We start from the raw sequence: 17,160 nt of genomic DNA on the forward strand, positions 1-17,160 counted from the left end.
ACTGTGGCAGATGGATTTCAATGCAGGCAAGTGTGAGATTATCCATTTTGGACCAAAAAAGGATAGAGCAAGGTACTTTCTAAATAGGAAGAGGTTAAGTACAGTGGATGTCCAAAGAGACTTGGGGGATCAGGTGCATAGATCTTTAAAATGCCATGAGCAAGTGCAGAAAATAATCAAAAAGGCTAATGGAATGCTAGCCTTTATATCTAGAGGATTGGAGTATAAAGACACAGAGGTTATGTTGCAGCTGTACAAAACCCTGGTTAGACCCCACTTGGAATACTGTGAGCAGTTCTGGGCACCACACCTTAGGAAGGATATATTGGCCTTGGAGGGAGTGCAACTTAGGTTTACAAGAATGATACCTGGACAACAGGGGTTAAGTTACGAGGAAAGATTACACAAATTAGGCCTGTTTTCACTAGAATTTAGAAGGTTAAGGGGTGATCTGATTGAAGTCTTCAAGATATTAACAGGAAAAGACAGGCTAGATAGAGATAAACTATTTCCACTTGTTGGAGATTCTAAAACTAGGGGGCATAGTCTAAACATTGGGACCAGACCGTTCAGGAGAGATGTTAGGAAGCACTTCTTCACGCAGAGGGTAGTAGAGGTTTTCAACTCTCTCCCACCAACGGCAGTTGAAGCTAGAACAGTTGTTAATTTTAAATCTGAGATAGATTTTTGTTAAGCAAAGATATTAAGGGATATGGGCCAAAGGCACGTATATGGAGTTAGGCCGCGGATCAGCCATGATCTCATTGAATGGCGGGACAGGCTCGAGGGGCTGAATGGGATACTCCTGTTCCTATCTTTCTCTGCTCCTATGTGTCCCTTACAGACAGATACATGAGAGATTATAATGGCAAATAACAAAATGGCACACAGACATTAAATGATTACCTTGGGCTGAATTTTACCAGCCCTCTGACCTTGGGGGTCGTGGCAGTGGGGCCTGCAAAATACTTCTGGGAGAGGCCCACCACGACAACCCCCGATGCCAGGAAAGTCCCGCCCCATTTTACCGACGGCGGCAGGATCTCTGAGCGGCTCCTCCCCTCGCCACTCGACGGCAGCACACCAATTACCATATGTAAAGCACTACTTAACTTGCCTGATGATACATCCCGCTGCCTGTCGTTCCTCAGTTCCGCATTTTTCGCTGAATGGACGTTCACGAATGAGAGAAGCCGGTGAGACAGCCGAAGTAGGAGAGATCGTCCACAGTGCACTTAAGTCTGTGTATACTGGGGTCTCCACTCTACATGCTTGAAGGGAGGTAGGAGGGGGGATGGGATTACTCAGGGTACAGATCTGCATTCTTGAAGGGAGGTGGGAGAGGGGATGGGATTATTGGGGTCCCAACTCTGCAGATAGGAAGGGAGGTACTGCGTACCCTCCCCCCATAAATGGTGGCTGCTCTGCGCCATTGATTGTTTGTGTGAGTGAAGGAGCAATGGCACACCAATCCCCCTGTGTGTGGGGAGGGTGCCAGAAACGGTAGGCGTGTAAAGGTTATTTGGCTGGTGGGGCAATAGATGCAGCTGTTACAATCTTAATGTGGTCATGCTGTGCCACTCGTAGTGGGAGCTAAGATGGGCAATGCCATGCCATGCCACATAGTTGATGCATGAAAGCATCTGATGTACCAGTCAACATCAGTGGCTGCCCTGAGGAACCTTCGAAGAAGTGAATGAACTGAGTTTAATTGCAACCTGGAGATGGGGATGATTCGTCCTATATTATTTGATCCACTTATAGTGAGGATACTAATGCACTGCAGGCAAAACCAGCAGGCAGGTGCAGCCCACATAGAGGCCCCCAGTCTGAGCAGCAGCTGCTCCCAAGGAGTGCTCTCCACTACAGATCGCCGCACGTCCACAGGTCCCGCATGACATACCTGCAGATGTGTGACAGCCAGTGTCAGAGGCAATTGCAGACGTCAAGAGAGGCAGTGACACATCTCTGTGCCCTGCTGAACGATGACCTGCAGCCCATGGGCTTTGGTGGACATGCTATGCCTGTGGCCCTCAAAGTCATGGTCTCTCTTCACTTTTATGCTTCTGCATCATTTCAGGGGCCCACCTTTGTTGGGTCACTCAGTCAGCAGTGCACTGCTGCATCAGGAAGGTTACCGATACCCTGTACCAGAGGACCGGTGACTATGTCTGCTTCACGACGCACCCTGCGAGCCAGGCCCAGAGGGCCGTCAGTTTTGGCTTCATTGCGGGATTTCCACAGGTGCAAGGGGTCATACACTCCACCCATGTGTTCATCAAGGCTGCCAGCTGCATAAGTAAACTGTATGTGCTTCCATTTGATCAATATTCAGTTTGTATGTGTTCACCGTAACCGCTTTATGCAAATCTGTGCCCACTTTCCAGGCAACTGCCATGACGCCTTCATCCTGCGCCGTGCCATTTGGCGCCGCTGCGCAGTGAACTGGCTCAGCTGGAGGGGTGGCTTCTTGGAGACAAGGGGTACCCCTTGCAGACATGGCTCCTGACACTGGTGAGACACCCCACCACTGCTGCAGAAGAGAGGTACAACACCAGCCACGGAGCTACAGAAGCCACCATTGAGCAGGCGATTGGCACGCTGAAAGTGCGCTTCTGCTGCCTGCATAGATCGGGTGGTGCCCTGCAGCAAGAACCGGAAAGGGTTGCTCGCATTGTTGCAGTTTGTGCTTTGCACAACTTCACACTCAATAGGGGGGTGGTCTTACAGGATGAGGACAGACATGAGCAGCACTCCTCTTCAGATGATGAGGACACTGAGGACTTGCAGTAGAAAATGCACATGGGAGGACAGAGAGCATCTTGGCGCTGCATGCAGGGCAAGCAGCAAGCAAGATATGCACAGCAACGCCTTATTGATCAAAGCTTCTCCACACCATAGGAACCACCAAGGGCTCTGCAAGCTACATAGCACCCTCGTTGACCTGTTGTGCAGCAGTCTGCATCTGCAACATCTTTTCGTCCACCATTACTGGCAGCAGCATACTGAGCCATTGTCCATGTTACTGCATCCGTGGAGACGCACATGAGTAATACAGGCTTGGCAATGATGTTATCCCCTATATTGGCAGTTCTGAAAAGCCAATGATGTAATGGGAGGAGACACAATCTGTACATGCTGGCACATTTCATTCACACAGTAAGAGCAACACACATGTTACTGAAGAAGATTTAGAGATTGAACTTTTTACAGTGTTGTGTCACCCGTGCAGACCCATTTGCGTTACGGTGGTTTTTGGAAACGCTTGTGGGTGCTCCTTCGCGGCGCTAGCAGCTTAAGTGAAGGATGACTTTAGTGGTTGTGCTCTGTGCATACGAGGCCTGGAGGGCCTCGGCTGGCTGGGGGAATGATAGTTCATCCTTTTCCAGCATTGGACCCTTTGACTCCAGATGGCCCCATGTCTACTTACCTCCTCTGCCACCTCCAGCCATGCTGCCTTGGTCAAGCGGGAGGGCCTCTTCTTACCATCGCTGGGGAAAAGGATCTCCCGCCTTGCCTGCACAGCGTGGAGGAGAGTGAGCAGGGAGGCACCGCTGAACCGTGGGCCGCCCTGGAATGCCCCCCTCCCATCTTCGGTTTTTGACTTGGTCCTTTAAATGCAAAGGTTATTCCACAGTGTAACTGCTCTAACCTGTGGCTGCAAGATTTTTTTTGCACGTTTTAAAACTAATGCACGGCTAGAGAGGAAACCTGTGCTGTTGTCCTGGTTTTTCATCTCTGACAGATACACACAGATATACATGTACACGTACACTTTGCTTCTGCACCAGTTGATCATTGTTATTGATATCATATTTCAGGTTTGCAATGCAGCTAGAAGAGAAATGTCATTTCCTGGTTCTTTAAGAGGTAGTTTCAATTCCAGCTTACATGTCTTTTCACATAACAGTAAGCTACGAAATGAATACTGATTCTCATGCATATTAGTCTGCGGCTTTTCACATTCAGGAAATTAAAAGCCTGTAGATATCATTAAATTATTCTTTTATTTCTGAGAGTGTATTTGCCTTTTGTGATACAATTCAATCTCACTTTCTGGTACGTGCAAAAGTAAGATTTCTCACTCAGATGCAGCAAGCCTATGAGAAGAAATGTTACACATGAGTGGAAGAAGAGGATCTTAACTGCACAGGACACAGGGACAAAGCAGAGTAAGTATGTGACTGAAAAGCAGAAAGTGCTAGAGAAACTCAGCACGTCTGGCAGCATCTGTGGAGAGAGAAGCAGAGTTAACTTTCAGGTCTGTGACTTTGGTCTGCCAGACCTGCTGAGTATTTCCAACACTTTCTGCCAGATTGCCAGCATCCACAACGTTCTGTGCTGAGGTAAGTATTTGGCAGCTGTCAGGATGCAGGTGCTGGTGCGCTTTAAATAGGGCCCCACAACCTGCTCCTCAGCCGAGCCAATGACGATCATAGTGCTGGATGTCCCGCCCCCCTTCCATGTAATTTGGGGGGGTGGGGGGGCGGGTCACTGTGATGTTAATGAGCCTCCACGCTAAATATAGTGACATGTCAGTGACAGGCAATCTGTGCAGGCAGACTGCCATCTTCAAAGCCCGCTGCTGCAATCAGCGGCGCGCTCGTAAAATTCAGCCTCTTGTATCTGTCTTCATGGTAGAAGACACAAAAAAATTCTGCATGTTGTGGGGAATCAAGGGTCTAATGAGAGTGAGGAACTTCAAGAAATTAGTATTAGTAGAAATATTACTGGAGAAACTAATGGGACTAAGAGCTGACAAATCCCTTGGACCTGATGGCCTACATCCTAAGCTTTTAAAAGAGGTGGCTGCAGAGATAGTGGATGCCTTGGTTTTGATCTTCCAGAATTCTCTTGATTTTTTAGAATTGTCCCCGTGGGTTGGAAGGTAGCAAACGTAACAGCACATTTCTTAAAAAAAAAAGAAAGGGAACTATAGGCCACTTAGCCTGTAGTAGAGAAAATGCTAGAATTTATTATTAGGGAAGTGTAACAGGACACTTAGAAAATCATAATATGATTAGGCAGAGTCAACACAGATTTATTAAAGGGAAATAGTGTTTGACAAACCTGTTGAGTTTTTGTGGTAGTAATTAGCAGGATAGATAAGGGGGAAACCAGTGGATGAGGTCATTGTTCACTCTAAGCTGCACAGCAACTCAAAGGTTGCTGCACACAAGCCAGCCCCTTTAAGTTACCATGTCTGCGTGGCCACACAGTAAGAGTTAAATGGCTCACACACTACAGGAAAAGAAAAGGGGGTATGTTGAATGTGGTGTATTTGGATTTTCAAAAAGTATTCAATAAGGTGCCATACAAGAGGTTATTATACAAAATTAGGGCTCATGGGATTGGTGTAATATATTAGCATGGATTGAGGATTGCTTAATGGACAGAAAGCAAAGAGGAGGAATAAACAGATCATCAAGTAACTAGTAGAGTACCACAAGGATCAGTGCTTGGGCCTCAGCCATTTACAATCCAGCCAATCCATATCAATGACTTAAATGAGAGGACTGCGTGTAACACATCTATGTTTGCAGACAGTACAAACTTAGCTGGGAATGTAAACTGTGAGCAGGCCACAAAGAGGCTGCAAAGGAATATGGACAGGTAAAGGAAGTGGGCAAGAATGTGGCAGATGGAATATAATGTGGAGAAGTTGTGAAGTTATCCACTTTGGTAGGTAAAATAGAAAAGCAGTATTTTTTTTTAATGATGAGAGACTGGAAAATGTTGGTCTTCAGAGTGTTATGATCACCTGGTTCATGGTTTGTATTAATTGTCAAGCGGTAACTATTAATTTGGGAATTGAATTTTTTTAAATGCAAGACAAATGAAAACACCTGGTTTGAGAAGCTGGCAAACAAACCTAGGGTCGTTGCAAATGAAAGAGTGGCCCAAGTTTATTTAGTAAGGTGATATTGGGAAGTGTAAAGATCCTACACAATGAGAATCCTCTTAACTTGTTGATGGAGACGGCGTGTCTGCAGCTATCTCAGTTAGAGGTTTAAATTATTCACAAAGAGAAGATTTGGAGTTGGAAATAATTAGTTTAAATTGCTATCTGGGACATCCCACATGTACCATGTTGCTATGGCGATAGGTAATGTAGGGGGTGCTGGTTGGGTTTTTGATCTGTGTGCTTGCTGACACAGTCATTCAGTTGACTTTTGGAAGTTACTTGGATTCAGGAGCAAAGAGACCATTGGGAACCAGGGGTGTTTCTGTTTTGAGTGCGGCAAGTGCTCAATCTGTGAAGTCCAGATCGGGGAGATCCGATATCTCAGAAGATATCTAAGGAATTAAGGAAATCAAAGTGAATTCCTAAGAGCTGTGGTCCCTTTTGGATTGGTCCCAGGAGAAGTGAACAAACTGCCAAGGGAACTCTTGGGCTGGAAATAACAGTCAAACGAGGGTGTACTGTTGAGATTGAGTTTAAAGTATATGACTTAATGTTATGTTAAGATTCTAAGTTTAAAATATAAGTGTTAAGTTAGTGTTTTGCTTGTTTAATTTTTCTTTAAAATGTGAAATCTTATGACGTAATTCAGTAATAACCAGGAATTCAACGTTCTCTTTTTAAACGTTAGTGGTCCCTAACGGGATCATAACAAGAGGGATTTGGGAGTCCATGTGCACAAATCACAGAAAACAAACATGTAGGTACAGCAAGCAATTAGGAAAGTAAATGGTCTATTAGCCTTTATTACAAAGGGATTGGAGTGTAGAGTAAAGAAGCCTTACTGAGGTTATATAAGACTTTAGTGAGAACACACCTGGTTTCTGTGTACAGTTTTGGTTTCCTTACGTAGGAAAGGACATACTTTTCTTGGGCGATAGTGCACTAGACTGATTCCTGGGGTGAGGAGATTGTCCTTTGGGTCGGGATTGAGTAGACTAGGCCTATATTCCCTAGAGTTCAGAAGAATGAGAGGGGATCTCATTGAAACATATAAAATTCTTAAGGGGCTTGACAGAGTATATGCTGGCAAGATATTTTCCCTGACTGAAGAGTCCAGAATTAGGGGTCACTGTCTCAGAATAAGGGGTCAACCATTTAGGACTGAGATGAAGAGAAATTTCTTCACTTAAAGGGTTGTGGATCTTTGGAATTCTGTACCCCAGAGAACTGTGAATGCTTAGTCACTGAGTGTATACGAGACAGAGATCAGTAGACTTTGGCCTCTAAGGGAATCGAGGGATATGGAGATGCTACCAGAAAGCGGGGTTGAGGTAGAAGATCTGCCACAATCTTATTGACTAAAGCAGAGCAGGCTTGAAGGGCCAAATGACCTATTCCTGCTGCTGTTTTTTTAAATGTTCTTATTGTCCTTATCTATGTAACCATGTCAATCACTCTTCTGACATTGTTATTGGGAAATAGGAGTTGCTAACTTTGTAGCAGGTCTTGGTTTCCACAGCCATCTGGCCTAGGGAGATGATCTTTTCTTTGCATCTCCCCTTACTCCAAGGGTTAAATTCTATTTTTTATTTTGATTAGATGTTAACTTTGAGAAGTCTATTGTAAGTTTTTGAGTAGTAGTCAATATGATATAGATGTTCAAGGAAAGCTATCAATCTTCGGCTGGTTACTGTCTGTTCCTGCTGGCTGTAATACTTCCAGTTTTATGTATTTTACTTCTCTAATTCAGAAACTTTTTCCAAGAAAATCATCTGCTAAGAATCAGTATTTAACACTACTCTAGCTAAATGATGGAGTCCATGCTGGCTGTCCATGGAACTATCCTCTCAGTCCCACAGCCCCCACTCGATCCCCGAGCTCTGTTCGGGTATCAAATTGAACCCGACCCGGGCCTGAGTCCTTTGATTTTTTCCCGCGCTCGACCCGACCCGACTACCATAATAAAGTTAATTATATCAACCAGGTTATTGTGCTGTACCTTGTCCAAATGTCGTGATCCTCCGTTCCGGCAGCATGTTTCCTGCCTTAACATCCCGGCTGAATGTTCAAATTTTGAAGATTACTTTATCCCTGAGCAAGGCAGCACTGTGTCCATGCCCAGCCCGACCCAATCCGAACCCGAATGCCAGACCCAGAAGAGAGACCCGAACCAACCTGAACCCGACACGTGCCGTCTGGTCTGGTCGTGTTCAGGTCGGGTAGCCATGCTTTACTGCAAGTGGCCATCCAACTTCTTCTTGAAGTCATTGATCATCACCGCTTCCACCACTCTTGTGGGCAGCAAGTTCCAGGTCATTACCATCTGCTGCGTAAAAAAGGGCTTCCTCATATTTCCGCCGCTGCCCTGCAACTTTTCTAGCATTTCCTGGTATTGTTTCAGACATCTAGCATCTGCAGAATTTTACTTTTCTTTTACTTAGAAAATGGTAAATGTGCCAAAAGCAGAGGGGGAAAGAATTTGGCACAAGAGTCCTCTCCTGTTCAAGAAAACATCATCATGTTCTTCCTCCCTCAAAGACAAAGCTTTTTGCGCAGTGACTCATACAAGCATTTGGGCAATGACACAATAAAAGCCAAATCAAGTTAGACTTGTTGGGCTGGATTTAGTTCCCAGCCTGACATCGGGTTCTGTGTTTGGTGGGGTGGTGGCCAGAAAACTGGAACAGCAGCAGCTGCAGCAGAACCCGATGCTGGGATTGTCGAGCCTGATGTTCCTGGCAGCGGGGAAGCTCCACGGCGACCCCTCTGCCACTCTGCGATGGGTCCCAACTTAGCATATTTACATAACACATTTTCATGAATTAATATATAAACCACAGCGATCTTACCTTCAGTTCCCGATCCTTAACGTGATGAGTGGCACTTGCGTCTTCAGTTTCTTGTCCAGGGAAAGCTGGCGCCACCGAGCTGGGGAAGGGGTGATCTCTGTACTCTGATGGGGGTGGGGTGAACTCTGCACTCTGATGGGTGGAGGGGGAGGGGGTGAACTCTGCACTCTGATGGGTGGAAGGGTGAACTCTGCACTCTGATGGGTGAGGGCAGGGAAGGGGTGAACATTGCACTCTGATGGGGGAGGGGGTGAACTCTGCACTCTGATGGGTTATGGTGTACTGTTTGCAGGGCTGGCAGTCTTTTAAAAATGGCGTCAGCACCTGCTCCTTCAATAGGTGACGCTGTGAACACCGTCACCGAGGCCGCCCCCGCCACGTGACTTGGTCGCCGTGAATATGTAAAATGGCCGCCCGCTGTGTAATCGCGGTGACATGGGGAACGGTAATACAAAATCCAGCCCATTATGTGAAAAGTAAACACAAGTCTCCAGCAACATTTTCTTTGTGCAGCATTTTATACTGTTGCTTCTTTTGAGAGAAGCACAGTACATTTTACATGGGCTGTGGTGGCAGCGCTGATAAAGGTACTATGGCAGAATGACCAAGATGGTTTGATAATTTGAAGTAAATGCACATTCTGTGCCTTCAAACTAAAGTCAGTGAATGATGTATTTGTGTGTGTGAACAAGTGTAAATTTTATACAAGATATAACCTGACATTGGTAGAGGAGTGAGTCCTCTGAGCTTATTAATTTAACTTAAATACTGATAATTGTCCAATCTCCAGAATGTAAAAGACAAGTGTCCATATTTCAAATATGCTTGAACCAAAAATTCAATTATTAAGCAAAACTAAAGACACCAATGTTGATATTGGAAATTTTAGCTTTTTTCTTACAAGGACTTCCAACTGGAGAAGAAAACAGCAACACTTGAAATCTGCAACAAAAAACTGATACTGCAGGAAAGTTGCCAGCATTTATGAAGAGAAAGGACAAGTTATTTTTGGGTGTACCCTTCAGCATGTTATTTTTTTGATTTTGATGAAGAGATGCCTTTTATGACGGAAAACTTGCTTTTGAAGTGGTATGGTCATTATTCTATTAGAGGCAAAATAAATATGAATGGTTTTTCCTTCCAATCAGGATCAAGTCATCCAAATCTTGTGGGCCATTTGTTAACTACAATACTTCATGGGATATTATACCACAAACTGTTGACAGTTTGCCAAAGGGTCTTAAGAATCTTCTGAATGGATTAGGATCTGATGCTTTTGCAGTGCCATTCTTTGTGTTTGTATGGTAAGCATTTCATGGTAGCTTGTAATTGTTTTTTTTCCTGGTAGGCTACAAAATAATGTTTTTCCTCTTATTGATGTGTCTGTTATTTTAGTGACCAACAAGCAATTTGTAATCTTTTTAAAGGAATAATTAAATTTACCTTGGGTGAACACTAGATTTTTTAAAAATGTACTGAATTGTTACATAGCTTCTTCGTATTCTACTATTCACTATTACCCATAGTTCTACCTTAAAACTTCTATATATTTTGCCCATTTTATGTAGGAAATGTGTTCCAAGGGTGTTTTCACAGAAGCTTGTGAAAAACATGTTGATCTAAGGGAGTGATTAGGTTTAGATTAGATTAAGATTATGAGTGATGACCAATAGTTTGGTCAGAGTTAGTAGTGGCCAGACCAGTACCATGTCTCCAAATATAGTTTCTGTTGAAAACTATTGAATTAGTACTTTTATTTTACCTTGCATCCCTTCCTCTATGAAGACCAACACAAAGTAATTATTTAGCAAGGTGCCAGTTACTTATTTTCAATTGCAGTATCACCTGTCTTTAAGGGGTCCACCTTTAGCCACCATTTCTATAACTGAGGCCCAAAACTGCACACAGTCTCCTGTCTAGCTATGATCTAACAATTGCCTTTAAAATGTGGATTTAAATTTGATATGTTGGCCCAAGCAGACAAAAGCTTGGAAACCCTCACATAAGATAGTGGAATAATTGATGTACTTTAAGGAAGAGATATTTCAGGTATAGGCTAAGTCATAGAGTTACACAGCACAGAAACAGGCCCTTCGACCCGTCATGTCTATGCCGGCCATCAAGTCCTATCTGTTCTAATCCCATTTTCCAGCACTTGGCCCATAGCCTTGTATGCTATGGCATTTCAAGTGCACATCTAATTACTTCTTAAATGTTGTGAGGGTTCCTGCCTCTACTACCCCTTCAGGTAGTGTGTTCCAGATTCCAATCACCCTCTGGGTGAAAAAAAATTTCCTCAAATCCCCTCTAAACCTGCTGACCCTTACATTAAATCTATGCCCCCTGGTTATTGATCCCTCCACTAAGGGAAAAAGTTTCTTCCTATCTATCCTATCAATGCCCCTCATTATTTTGTATACCTCAATCAGGTCCCCCCTCAGCCTTCTCTGCTCTAAGGAAAATAACTCTAGCCTATCCAGTCAGGTTAACATCAATGTGGGTATGGTTTTAGAAACGAGAATCAAGGACAAAAATCAACAAGCACTTTGAGAGGTTTGGTTAATTAAAGAGAGCCAGCATGGATTTGTAAAAGGCAGTTTATATGGATGTTTATATAATTTTTAAGTCCAACATTTGACAAAGTGGATGTTGTCTTATATGGGCTTTAAGGAAGCATTTGACAAAGCACCACATAAAAGGCTGGTTAACAAAATTGAGGCTCGTGGAATAGGATTTTAAAAATCAGCTTAAGGGCAGAAGACAGCGAGTCTTGGAAAATAGCTGTTTTTCATACTGAAAGATGGAAGACAGTGGTGTTCCCTAAGGGTCAGTACTAGGACCACTTGGATATTGGAATACAGAGTAAAATTTCAAAATTTGCTGATAATGCCAAACTTAGAAGTGTGGCAGACAGTGAGGATGATATAAATCAACTGCAACAGGGCACAGATAGGCTAGCAGCATGGGCAGACAAGTGGCAGATGCAATTTAATACAGATAAGTGTGAGGTGAAGCATTTTCGGAAGAAGGGATCAGGAGAGGAAATATAAACTTAATAGCATAGTTCTGAAGAATGTGCAGGGAAAGAGGGACCTGGGAGTTCATGTGCAGAGATCTTTTGAAGGTTGCAGGACATACTGAGAGTAGTTAACAAAGCATATGGAATCTTGTGCTTCATAAGTAGAGGTATTGAGTCCAAAAGCAGAGAAGTTATGCTGAATTTTAGTCATAGTTTTATACAGCACAGAAACAGGCCCTTCGGCCCATCGTGTCTGTACCGGCCATACAGCACCGAACTATTCTAATCCCATATTCCTGCACTAGGCCCGTAGCCCTCTATGCTATGGTGTTTCAAGTGGTCATATAAATACTTCTTAAATGTTATGAGGGTTCCTGTCTCCACCACCTCTTCAGGCAGTGCATTCCAGATTCCAACCACCCTCTGGATGAAAAAATGTTTCCTCAAATCTCCCCTAAACCTCCTGCCCCTTACCCAAAATCTATGTCCCCTGGTTCTGGACCCCTCCGCTAAGGGAAAAAGTTTCCTCCTAGCTAACCTATCAATGCCCCTCATAATCTTGTGCACCTCAATCATGTCCCCCCTCAGCCTTCTGTGCTCCAAGGAAAACAACCCTAGCCTTTTCAGTCTCTCTTCATAGCTGAAATGCTCCAGCCCAGGCAACATCCTGGTGAATCTCCTCTGCACCCTCTCCAGTGCAAACATGTCCTTCCCATAGTGTGGACCAGAACTGTACACAGTACTCCAGCTGTGGCCTAACAAGCGTTTTATATAGCTCCATCATAACCTCCCTGCTCTTGTATTCTATGCCTCAGCTAATAAAGGCAAGTATCCCATATGCCTTCCTAACCACCTTATCTACCTGTGCTGCTGCCTTCAGTGATCTATGGACAAGTACACCAAGGTCCCTCTGACTTTCTGTACTTCTTAGGGTCCTACCATCCATTGTTTATTCCCTTGCCTTGTTAGTCCTCCCAAAATGCATTACCTCACACTTTTCAGGATTAAATTCCATTTGCCACAGCTCTGCCCATCTTACCAGCCCATCTATATCTCCCTGTAAGCTAAGGATTTCCTCCTCACTATTTACAACACCACCAATTTTCGTGTCATCTGCAAACTTACTGATCATACCTCCTATATTCACGTCTAAGTCATTAATGTACACTACAAACAGCAAGGGTCCCAGCACCGATCCCTGTGGTACACCAGTGGTCACAGACTTCCAATCACAAAAACAGCCCTCAACCATTACCCTCTGCCTCCTGCCACTAAGCCAATTTTGGATCAAATTTGCCAAATTGGCCTGGATCCCTTGGGCTCTTACCTTCTTGACCAATCTCCCACGCGGGACCTTATCAAAAGCCTCACTGAAATACATGTATACTACATCTCCTGCTTTACCCTCATCGACACATCTAGTCACCTCCTCGAGAAATTCAATCAAGTTAGTTAGACACAATCTCCCCCTGACAAAGCAATCCTGACTATCCCTGATTATAAAGCTCTGGTTAGGCCACAACTAGAGTTCTTGTATCCACACTTTAGGAAGGATGTGAGCTTCTTTGACAGGGTGTAAAGGTGATTTACCAGAATGTTTCCAGGGATGAGGGAATTTAGCTACAAGGTTAGGTTGGAGAAGCTAGGATTGCTCTCCTTAGAGCAAAGGAGATTGAGGGGAGATTTAATGGAGGTGTACAAGATTAGGACAGGTTTGATAAGGTAGACAAATTCCCATTAGCTGATGATACAAGGACTAGAGAACACAGATTTTAGGTTTTGGACGAGAGATACAGTAAGATACAAGAGATGTGAGGAAGAATATTTTATGCAGAGAGTGGTAATGACCTGGAACTTGCTGCCCACGTAGGTGGTGGAAGTGGAGAGCATCAATGATTTCAAAAGGAGATTGGATAGGCACTTGAGGAAAATAAACTAGCAGGGTTGTGGGGATCGAGTGGGGGAATGGGACTGATTAGATTGCTCTACAGAGAGTCGGCGGTGGACTTGATGGGCCGAATGGGCTCCTTCGCTGTGACATCCAATTAAAGAAAAAAAAGAGATAAATATTTAGCAGCCAGGCTACCTGTTCACTCAAGTCCTTGAACTACAGCTGCCGCAGCACTCTGTCCTGTTTAAAGATACTGCAACATAGAAATATCCACAGTGAGATCTTGTTACTGGTGACTTAACGTGTCTCTCTAGGGAGATCACAACCTTCTCCCCGAGTAACAAAGTAACCATCGTTCTGAATGACTTCTCCAGGTGTATCTCCCATCCTCTCACTGGGGGTGGGGGAGAGGGGGGAGGGAAATATTAAAAAGCAGTGCTCAAAAGGGATTACATAAGCTTTATTCAAGCCAAAAGAGGAAAGTATATGAAAACAGATCATTTGTTTTTGAACAGCAACACATCAAAATTTGCAAACGCTTCACACAACTCAGAAGGGAACTTGAATTTTGTATTGCAACCCAACAAGAAATGATTCATCCCCTTCATGGGAACCATATTATGAGCACAGTGGGCAGTCTGCTCCCATTTGCCCTCTGGTGTTAACAGGACTATACTGTTGGTGTTTCTCAAGGATAATTTCACAATCACTAATTAAGGAAAATAATGGTCTATAAGCTATCTAACAATTTAAGTAATATCCAGAGATGCAAGAATACCTGGTGAAACTCTCACGCTATTAATCAGAGGAAAGTCAAGGAAGCAATTTGTTTCTTGAAATATGCAATAAATATTCCCTTCCAGTCATAAAGTGCTTTTAAATGAAATTTGCTTTATACATGCAAGCTGTTATCATTATATATAATCTGAAACATCTTTGAATGTGCAAATGACTGATGAAGTCTCAGCAACTGAGCAATGGAAAAGCATGAAGTGAAGGGGGCTGGGAAAATTAGGAACAGTGGTGGGGGGAATACAAGAGTTGTCTTGTTGTCCTTTTCTGTATTTAAGCAAATACATCATTCAATTTTTGTTCTTTCAATTTCTACCTACAGCCTTATCCTATTCTATCTTGTTGCTTTGGCTGGAGCACAGAAACGCGTTGTCAATCAGCTAAGAGACCAACTGGCTATGGTGAGTGATTTAAATTCCATAATTGTTACAAAATAGATGTTCAACAATATTCATCTGAAGTGATTTACTACCAATTGGTCAGACAGGTCTGTATGACCTAGAGGTCCAGATTTTCCTTTAAAAATAAAGGCGAGGGTAATGGTGCTCACCTTTATTTATGAGAAAATTGTACAGCAACTTCAGACAAGGAGCAGATACATGACTAAGCTGCATTTGCAAGGTGCAGCAAATTATGGCCCAATATATTTGTGTAGATGTTTGGTAAAAATGCATGCTTAATAGAAAATATCACATATGGATTGTGGAGTTGGAGGAAACTCTCAGATAAAACTCAAGATTGATTTGTTTATTTTCTTAAAAAAGGAGGAAAGCTGGATTTTCTATTGTTCATTGTATTGGCTGGCTTTTGATAATTGCATTGTAAAGGCCAGTTTGGGCATTTCTTTAAAAAAATCACAGTTCCTTTCTACAGATGTGGTATGGCTTAGGGATTTAGTATGGTATTATGATGATGGATAAAAGATGATTGGAATTTAAACCACACTCACCCAATAAAAAATGGTGAGTGGTAGTAAAATCTAAAAAAAAATCTAGCTCCTGCCTTGAGCCTACCCTGTTCCTGGAAATTGTAATTTTTATGGTGGTGCCTCAGGCTGTCGATGAGGCACCTGCTAAAGATAGGCTGGGGTTGACTTAACATTCACAAGTTGTGATGTGATGATGGAATTATCTTCTTTTAGAACTCCTTTGAAGATCAGGAGGAGCAGGAGTATTCTCCCCAAGGCCATTGCAAGGACTCCATTGATCTCCTTTAGAGCCCTCCTCCCATTGACTGCAGGGGACCATTCCTAGGGATCCCCAGCTGCAACCTCCTGGTAAATTCCCACTCCCACCCACTGGCCAGATAATGCATCTGGCCAGGTTTTGAGTGGGACACCAGAAACGTCTCTTTAAATGAGGCCCTGCTGTTAAAATTTGCAGTGCCTCCACATCCCCAAGCTCTCCAGGTATGCTACCAGCTAAGGGACACACTGTTCCATCCCTCACTAAAATTGAGGCCCATCTGTGTTGGTTGTTGATTCCTAGTTGTACCTAGAGGTTCTGATGACTGCTAACTTTAGCTTAAACACAGTACTTGAAATCATATGAGAAAGAGACAAAAAGATGCTCTGATCTGTCTTGTCACTTGCATTGCAGGTCATGCTTGTAGCTTATGACTTATCCAAATAATTCTTCTTTTATGATTTGGAACTTAAGGTAGTCAAAGAGGCCTCCTCCAATCTATATGAGAGACTCGGGCCTAACGTGAGGTGGATTTGTAGCAAAAGGCAGAAATGGTTGTAGGGTGGGTTGGCTCTGCCCTACAATGACTTGTTACTCAGCATCTTTGACCCACCCCACCAGTTTCACAACGGAGATGTCATTTCACCAAAGTACCTTATGTGACTGCCTGGATAAAGTACTTGGTGAATAAGCATGGTATTTGGGCTTTTAGAAATTGATAAATTGGAATGTTACAAGCTTCCTTGTGTCAGTATTTTCAACATGGTGAAAAGCAGATGTACATGACATAGCTGATGAAGAAACCCTTAGTTGGGTATGTGAATCATACTCATTTCCAGAGTTTGGTGCTTACATTTAGGTTACATACGAACATACGAAATAGGAGCTGAAATAGGCCATTTGGCCCCTCGAACCTGCTCCGCCATTCAATGAGATCATGGCTGATCTGTTTGTGTTTCAAATTCCACACTCCCATCCATCCCAAATACTCCTTGATTCCCTTGCTTAACAAGAATCTATCTAACTCCACCTTAAAAATATTCAATGACCCTGCCTCCACCACCTTCTGAGGCAGAGAGTTCCAAAGTCATACAACCCTCTGAGAGAAAACAGTTCTCCTCATCTCTGTCCTAAAAGGGCGAACCCCTAATTTTAAAAAGTGCCCCCTAGTTCTGGACTCACCCACAAGAGGAAACCTCCTCGCTACATCCACCTTGTCAAGACCATTCAGGATCTTATAAACTTCAATCAAGTCTCCCCACACTCTTCTAAACTCCAGTGAAAACAAGCCCAGACTGTCCAACCTTTCCTCATAAGACAAACCCATTCATTCCAGGTATCAGTCTAGTAAACCTCCTCTGAACCGCCTCCACTGCATTTACATCCTTCCTTAAATAAGGAGACCACACAGTATTCAAGATGTGGTCTCACCAATGTCCTGTATAACTGAAGCATAACATCCTTACTTTTATTCTCAATTCCTCTCATAATAAAGGATAGCATTCCATTAGCCTTCTTTA

The 17,160-nt window shown here is 43.5% G+C and overlaps 1 protein-coding gene across 3 annotated transcripts in view; it reads left to right on the plus strand.

Moving 5' to 3' along the window:
• LOC137383396 (transmembrane channel-like protein 7) overlaps positions 1-17,160 on the plus strand; it is a 125,847-nt gene that overhangs the window by 96,511 nt on the left and 12,176 nt on the right. For all 3 annotated transcript variants that reach the window (XM_068056192.1, XM_068056193.1, XM_068056194.1), the window contains 2 exons: positions 9,903-10,058; positions 14,779-14,857. In XM_068056192.1, coding sequence (XP_067912293.1) covers positions 9,903-10,058; positions 14,779-14,857 — 235 coding nt within the window. The remainder of the gene's footprint in view (positions 1-9,902; positions 10,059-14,778; positions 14,858-17,160) is intronic.

The sequence above is a fragment of the Heterodontus francisci genome, chromosome 24 (genome assembly GCF_036365525.1).
Source record: "Heterodontus francisci isolate sHetFra1 chromosome 24, sHetFra1.hap1, whole genome shotgun sequence".
Classification (NCBI taxonomy): Eukaryota; Metazoa; Chordata; class Chondrichthyes; order Heterodontiformes; family Heterodontidae; genus Heterodontus; species Heterodontus francisci.